The sequence below is a fragment of the Erithacus rubecula genome (assembly GCF_903797595.1).
Source record: "Erithacus rubecula genome assembly, chromosome: 13".
Lineage (NCBI taxonomy): Eukaryota > Metazoa > Chordata > Aves > Passeriformes > Muscicapidae > Erithacus > Erithacus rubecula.
In genome coordinates this window covers 19,316,271-19,324,187 of record NC_136665.1, presented here as the reverse complement: position 1 = coordinate 19,324,187, position 7,917 = coordinate 19,316,271, and the positions used below count along the sequence as shown (strand labels likewise).

The window sequence follows — 7,917 nt, the reverse complement described above, 5'->3', positions numbered from 1 at the left end:
AAAGTGACCCTCACACCCCTCAGGGGCTGGGTGGGCACCACCCCTGGCAGTCCTGGGCAGCTGGGACAAGGGCTGAGGGTGCTAAAGCAAAACCAGTTTGCAGCAAGTCCATTTTCCTTCAGGAACTGGGCAACACCTGTGGAGACACCCCAGGGCGAGGGGCTGCCCCCTCCCCACAGAGCCTGGGGCCCAGGAGCCAAATGCCAGACACAGGGAGCACAACGTGACATCAGGAGAGAGCAGGAAAGCCAGCCAGGCTCTCCAGGCACCTCCCTCGAGGCTGCTAGGAAAAAAATCCACCAAGGTGCCAAGGGAGTTAAAATAAATAAATATCCCTGGTGACACGGGTAATGGGAGCTGAGCTCCTTCAGGCACTGCAGGGAGCTGTGGGGGGAGCAGGGCTCTGCACCCCAAAATCCTCACTGCTCCCTGCACCCCAAAATCCTCACTCCTCCCTGCATCCCTCATCCCCCCTTCTCCCTGAACCCCCAGATCCTGCTCCTCCCTGTGCCATCCCCAGCTGGACCAGACCATGTGGAATGACCCTGCTCAAACATTGCAAAGCACAAGAGGCAAACCCTTATCTTCCACAGGAAAAGAATTATTTTATTAAGCATTTTTAAACAGCTACTTAACATTTACTCAAGATAAAAATATGTACAATATCCCACCTTGAAGGCAGCTCCAAAATATAAACACTGTACCTCTCCCGAGAGAAAAACGGAATATTCTCTTCAAAAAAAAAGACAACCCAGAAACAAGAATACATTCATATTTCTCACTTCTTTATGCTCAAGTAGTTATACAAATAATAGACATCTGAAACGTTTAAACTTTTAATATATTTATATAATATATATATTTATAACAGGATTTTACAAATAAAGGCAACAACTGTATACCAAAAAAAAAAAATCCCAAAAAACCAACAACAAAATAAACGTTAGAACACAATCTGCAATCAAGCATAGTGCATCTCAACAGCTGGTGCAATGGGAGGGTGACATGAGGATCCAGACAGGGGGTCTGCTCACCAGTTCTCAAAACCAGTCAGAACAAAAACCACCAAAGAGCACTGCCCTTAGCAGTGAAGTTTGGGGTTTTTTAGGTAAAAAGAAGCTGAACTGGAGATGATGTTCCTCTGTGGAGAAAGCTCCTTGCAGTTCCCAAGTCACCACCCAGCCCCTCTCTCCTTAACTCGGGGACGTGAGCCAGGCTTTGCCAAGGAGGAATCCAGATGCTCAAACCCTGCTGGGAGCAGGCTGGGGTTTGGATTTGAAAATCCCAGCGTGGTCATTTCCCAAAGGCACTGACAGGGATGTTCAGCAGGGATGGCACAGCTGAACTGCTCCCTCTGGCAAGAGGCTCCCGAGCGGGAAAACCGCGGTGATTCCCGGGGAGACGGTGATGGCCCGGGGACACGGTGATTCCTGGGGACACAGCCATGCCCAGGGGACACAGCCATGCCCAGGGGACACGATGGTGCCCCAGGGGACATGGTGATGCCCCAGGGGACACGGCCATGCCCGTGCAGCAGCAGCAGGAGAGGCTGGAGCCGGTGCCACCAGCACAGAGATCCCAGGGACAGCTCCTCTGACCCGGCCCAACGTAGCAGCTCAAGTTACAGGAAGGGCGCAGGTTAATTTATTTATTAGATTACGCCATGGAAAGCTCCAAGCAGCAGCTACCTTTTATTTCTTAAAAAAGTATCTATGTATCAGCAAAGGTGTGGAGAGAAACCCGTCTCGGTTCTGCCTTGACCTGTGTGTGACCAGGCAGTGACCACTGCCCTGCTCCTCCTGGTGACACTGCTGCCCCTGCAGTGACCACTGCCCTACTCCTCCTGTGCTCATGGTGGCATTGCCACCACCATGCCACACTCAGGGTCACTTGGACACCAGCCCAGCTCCAAGGAGCCAGCGGGGCCGTTGCCTTCAGAGCCGCTCGAGGGAAGTACCGTGTTTGATATTCACGTATTTCGTATCTGCAGACCCAAACCAAGTCTGCCCCATGGAACGTTTCTTCACAGCTTTGCAATAGATTCGCAGCTGACCGAGTCAACTGTTGCTCTGTAGATGTGGAGAGGGAGGAAGGGAAGGGGTGAAGCACAAAACTCTTCCTAAACCCTTCTTTAATCTTTTGGAAGTAGTTGTCAAGCGCTAACCTGGGCGCATCCTTCATCCTTCTCCAAGCTACCTGACAAGTCAGAGAAAAGGGGATTTAGCTTCCTACGCACAGTGAACCTCGTCCCCACACCTCAGTCCAGCCAATATATAAAAGTGAAACAGTCTCTCAAACTTAAAAAAAAAAAAAAAAACAGAAAAAGAAAAAAAAAAAGAAAAACCAGTCACACTGCGCTCAGTCTTTGGTTTCCAAGTTCAAAGGAGGAATCTGCTTCAAAGCTTGAAGCAGAGCCGAGGAGTCGATGGGGGAATGGGCTGGTACAGGAGAAGGGAGTCTCTGGGGCATCAGCAGAGGGGGGGAGATTTTGTCGGGGTTCATGAAGCCCGTGAGCGCGGCGGCAGAGGCGGGCAGGCTGGGGTACAGCACGGGCACCGAGGCCGGGTACCAGCACTTCTCCAGCATGGGCAGGTAGGCGGTGGCGGACGGCGGGATCAGGTAGAAAGGCAGGCACAGGGGAGGCTGGTGAGCGTGGGGGCCCAGGAAGCTGCTGGAAGAGCCCATCATGTCACTGCCAAAAGGGCCCTCGTCCTGCGGCGACTCCAGCCGGCTCCTCTTGGCCGGCGGGTCCTCAGTCTCTTGCTTAATAGAGCTTATTCTCTCCTGGACAGCGTACTTGAGGTCGGAATCCTTTCTGAAATAGGGCTGCTCCGATTTGGAGTCGCTTTTGTCCAGCTCCCCGCCGTAGCCGCTGTCCGTGTCCGTGTCGCTGCCGCTCTGCTCCCCGCTGGAGTGAGCGAATGTCCGCTGGATCACGGGCACGCAGTTCTTCCCGTGGCCCTCGCCCAGCGCCGCCGGCTTCTCCTTCAAGTCCATCATTTTGGGGGGCACGTCGGGGGCCTTGCGGGGCGCCCCGCCCTGCAGCACCTCGCTGGCCATGCGGTGCAGGTGGCTGACCAGCTGCGACGGCTTCAGCTCCTTGCCGTTCTCGTGCTTGGCCAGGTATTGCAGCATTTCCTTGGCACACATCTGGAAACCGGATCGAAACATTTCCTGGCTGGAATCGAGGTTTCTCGATGACAGGTCACCTAAGGAAACATTAACAGAAAGAAATTAAAAATTAACAACATGCTAAATAGTTCCATTTTCATCTCCGAGGCGGGCGGGAGGTGACGTTGGGCTTGGGCTACGGCACAGCCAGAGGGGAATGGGACGGCCAAGCTGGACTCTGAGCAGAAATCCCTGGATTTCTGCAGAAATGGACAATTCCATTGCAACATCCACCTGCCCACTTTTACATAATAACTTTATGTGAAGCGCTGCCTGCCCTTTTTTGTTATTTACTGCATCATCCACCTTCCGCGGGTACCAGAGTGCAGAGAGGGGAGCGAGTCCTGCTGTGGCTTCTGCAGGAAAGCCCCCGGGGAAGGGAGGCTGCACCTCGCCCTGCACCTCCAGCAGGGAGCTCCAGCCCTGGCAGCAGCCCCGGGGACTCCAGGGCTGCTCCAGCAGCTCCACTGCACTCCCTGTGGCTGCCGGGGCACGGACGGCGCCTCCGAAAAATTCGGGTTTACTGTATCAGATTCACGTGAGTGCCACATGTGAAACAGCAGGAGGAAGTGCATCTAAGGCTGATAAGCTGAAGCACCCGGTCTCCCCTCTGCCCACAGAGCACAGGCCAGCTCGGTTATAAAGAAAACTTTAAAAGGTGTGTACAGAAAGCAGATTTATGTCTGTTTCCAGAGAAAAATGACCAAATAAACCCGACTGGGTTGTCTAAAGCTCACAGACACAAATGGGAATAGCTTTGGAGAGAACCTCACAGCAAACCTGGGCTATAACTAAAACTACTTAAAACCCAGCTTAATTTCAAACAAACTTCGGGGCACTCTACACTGACCACCTTGAGCAATGCATCTTTTTTTGGTGAAAGCTCGTAAGCAAAGCCTGAGAAAACGACAGCACGAAAGCCACAATTCCTGTCTCCTCCCTTCTGGGGAACAAGGTGTCACAACCGCATCTCAGAGGCTCCCCAGGGAAAGTCCATCACACACACACAGGCTCAGCCTGCTCTGAGCACTCACCCGCCTGCAAACCGCTCTGCAGAGCGATGATCTTCTGCTGCTGCTGCTCGATGAGATTGGTCAGTGCCTTCACGTGCTTCAAGGTGAGCTCCAGAACCACAGCCTTCTCCAGGTGCCCTAGAGTCTGGGAGCACAGGGACAGGTTGGCAGGAGCCCCGCGGCGCTGGCAGTGCCGTCCCAGGAGCCGCGGGAGGACGGGCAGGGTGAGAGCCTCAGCGGGCAGGGCTACAACACTCCACGGAAATCTCTTAAAAAATCAGGCTACGGAAAAGGCTCTCACAGAACCCTGGGGGTACTTTCGGACCAGCCGCATAGCCCGGAGAAAAGCGTTTTATTTATGGGTTCTGCTGCCCCTGCTGGCACCGTGACCTGAGCCCGGGAGCCCGGCCGGGGACTGCACTCGCCCGGCAATGGTGTGGGAGGGATCCGGCGGGGATCCGCAGCTCCCGGGGAAGTTTGGGATGCTCTCCGGGCGTGCGGCACCACGGAGGAAAAATAAATTAAAAAAAAAAAACAAACACCTCAAAAAAAGCCACCCCAAATCGGCGGTGAAGCGGCAGCGAGGAGCCGCTGCCCCGTCCCTGCGCTCGCACTCACCGTCAGCTTGAGGTGCTCGGGCAGCAGGTCCTTGAGCTGCGCGATGCACTCGTTGATCCTGTCGCGTCTCTTCTTCTCGATCAGCCGGTGCGGCAGCTTGTAGGTCTCCTGTGGGGCCGGGGCAGCGGATCAGCGGGGACGGGACGGGACGGGACGGGACAGCCCGCACGGCGCCGCTGCCGCCGCCGCTCCTCCCGTGCCCAGCGCGCCGGGAGCGCACCGGCCGCGTCGCCCCGTTAACCCCCGCTCCACCCCGTTAACCCCCGCTCGCCCCATCACCCCCCACTCACCTTGTTGTCCTCGCTCCTCTTCAAGCCCCTCCGCGGCTTGTACACCTGGTACATGTGCGCGAAGTCCAGCCTGCACGGGTGAAAGCAGAGCAGCGCGTTACCCCCGTCCCGGAGCCGGCGGCGCCGCTCTCCCGGAGCCCCCCGAGCCCCGCCGCCCCGCTTACCCGGGCAGGTCTCCGCTCTCCAGGGCGGGCAGCTTGCCCAGGCAGCCGGGCGGGGGCTGCGCGCTGGGGATGCGCTCCATGGCGGGGGGCGCGGGGCGCGGGGCGCGGGCGGTGCGGGGCGCTCAGGCGCTGCCGGTGCCGGTAGCGCTGCCGGTAGCGCTGCTGCTCATGCCGCGCCCGCGCCGCGCGGGCTGAGGAGCGGCGGGCGGCCGCGGGCCGGGTTAAATGCGGGCGAGTGGGTGGACGGGAGCGACGTGCGGAGCCCTGTGACCGCCGGCACGTCTGGCGGCCCCGCGCCCCCGCCCCGCGTCACATGAGCCTCACGTGGCGCCGGCGCGCGGCGGGGAGGCGGGGCCGGGCTGCGCCCCCCCGCACGTGTGTGCCGGCGCGGCGGGGCGGGGCGGGACGGGATAATGGGACGGGATGGGATGGGATGGGATGGGATGGGATGGGATCAATGGGACGGGACGGGACGGGACGGGACGGGACGGGACGGGACGGGACGGGACGGGACTGGACGGGATGGGATGGGACGGGATGGGACGGGACGGGATAATGGGATGGGACGGGATGGGACGGGATGGGACGGGATGGGATAATGGGATGGGACGGGATGGGACGGGATGGGACGGGATGGATGGGACGGGACGGATGGGATGGGACGGGATGGGATGAGATGGACCGGGATGGGCTGTGCCGTGCCGTGCCCTGCTGGGCTGTGCTGCGCCTGCCATGCAGTGTCCTGCTTTGCTGTGCCATACTGTGCTGTGCCATATCGTGCCGTGCCACACCATCCTGTGCCATGCCGTGCTATACTGTGCCACATCGTGCCATACAGTGCTGTGCCATACCGTGCCGTGCCACACCATCCTGTGCCATACCGTGCTATACTGTGCCACATCGTGCCATATAGTGCTATACCATACTGTGCTGTGCCATACCGTGCCGTGCCACACCATCCTGTGCCATGCCGTGTTATACTGTGCCACATCGTGCCATACAGTGCTATACCATGCTCTGCTGTGCTTTCCCTGCCATGCAGTGCCCTGCTTTGCTGTGCCATACTGTGCTATGCCATACAGTGCCATACTGTGCCATTCCATGCCATACTGTGCCATACAGTGCTATACCATGCCGTCCATGTTGTGCCAGTCACGCAGTGCCCTGCTTTACTGTGCTATATAGTGCTATACCATACCGTGCCATACAGTGCCATAGTGTGCCATATGTGCCATATAGTGCTGTGCCATACCATACTGTCATACTGTGTTGTGCCATACAGTGCCATAGTGTGCCATATGTGCCATATGGTGCTGTGCCATACCATGCCATACAGTCCTATACAGTGCCATATGTGCCATACCATTTTGTGCCATACTGTTCTGTGCCATACAGTGCCATACTGTGCTGTGTCAATGTCACACTGTTCTGTGCCATACCGTGCCATACTGTGCTGTGTCAATGCCATACTGTTCTGTGCCATACAGTGCCATACTGTGCTGTGTCAATGTCACACTGTTCTGTGCCATACCGTGCCATACTGTGCTGTGTCAATGCCATACTGTTCTGTGCCATACAGTGCCATACCGTGCTGTGTCAATGCCATACTGTTCTGTGCCATACCATGCCATGCTGTGGTACACAGTACCCTGCCATACCCTGTGGTCCCGCTGCTGTGTCCCTAGATCGGGGAGAAAAAATTAAAATCACCCCCAAAGCGACCCAGGCACAAACATGGACCCAGAGAAAGCTGCAGCTGCAGAAGTTTGGAGATGTGAGGGGAAAAAAATAAAATAAGTGAGAGTTGCTAAAATGTGGCTCTGGGGAAATGGTGGTGCTGCAGGGAAGTTTTGGGGTGGTAGGACCCCATCCCTGGGGATACCAAAGGCCAGGTTGGACAGGGTTTACTCCAGTGAAAGGTGTCCCTCCCCATCATACGGGGTGGAAATAGATGATAACTGTAAGGTCCCTTCTGACCCAAACCATTCGTGATTCTATGATCAGCAGGAAATTCTCCCCTGTGAGGGTGAGGAGGCCCTGGCACAGGTTCCCACAGAAGCTGTGCCTGCCCCATCCCATGGTCTAGCAGAAGATGTCCCTGTGCATGGCAGGGGTGGAATTATGATAACTTTCAGGTCCCCTCCAGCCCAGCCCATTCCATGACATCCCATGGCCGTGCCAGCCCGTGGATGCCAGCAGTTGCACAATGCTGAGCAATGATAATGGTCTGTGTGTACCTGCCAAGGCAGAGCTCTCCTGAAGGGCCGTGGTCACTTCCCTGCTGAGTGCTGAGCAAGTAGAAGCAGGCTCAGCTGATAAAAGCTGCATTTACCGAGATAAGGGAGCAGCAGAGCTCCAGCACTGAGCTCTGCTATTGCCTGCAGAGTCCTGGCTGCTCCACCTCGGGAGGAAGCTGAGGGCAGGAGGTGCTACATGAGAGCACTGAGAGGTTTTATGTGGGCGATGGAGACAGGCTGTTCAAGGCTTATCCCCATCCAAAGGTGTCTCTTGTTACCAGGAAGAATCCTAAGGGAAGCTGGAGCTTCAGAAAGATGCTAGCCATAAATGCAAGGTCTACAAAACCCCAAAATCTCCTCTACAAGCTCCCAGCAGCATCTCCAGTGTGAGCAGCACAGCAGTGTAGCAGTGACATGGGGCTTC

At 56.6% G+C, this 7,917-nt stretch overlaps 1 protein-coding gene across 1 annotated transcript; it reads right to left on the bottom strand.

Moving 5' to 3' along the window:
* Positions 1 to 580: 580 nt before the first annotated feature.
* BHLHE40 (basic helix-loop-helix family member e40) lies at positions 581 to 5,559 on the bottom strand. Its single transcript, XM_079317463.1, has 5 exons — positions 5,257 to 5,559; positions 5,093 to 5,162; positions 4,803 to 4,910; positions 4,206 to 4,329; positions 581 to 3,209 (listed from the first exon to the last, which is right to left on the bottom strand). Exons 1-5 carry the CDS (start codon positions 5,334 to 5,336, stop codon positions 2,359 to 2,361), a joined length of 1,233 nt encoding a protein of 410 aa, XP_079173589.1. The 5' UTR covers positions 5,337 to 5,559; the 3' UTR covers positions 581 to 2,358.
* Positions 5,560 to 7,917: the final 2,358 nt, after the last annotated feature.

Coding starts and splice junctions, on each gene's coding strand:
- BHLHE40 (XM_079317463.1), bottom strand. CDS start 5,336: ATGGAGCGCATCCCCAGCGCGCAGCCCCCGCCCGGCTGCCTGGGCAAG. Junction 5,163..5,256: donor GAGAGCGGAGACCTGCCCGG/GTAAGCGGGGCG, acceptor TCACCCGTGCAG/GCTGGACTTCGCGCACATGT. Junction 4,911..5,092: donor AGAGGAGCGAGGACAACAAG/GTGAGTGGGGGG, acceptor CCGGCCCCACAG/GAGACCTACAAGCTGCCGCA.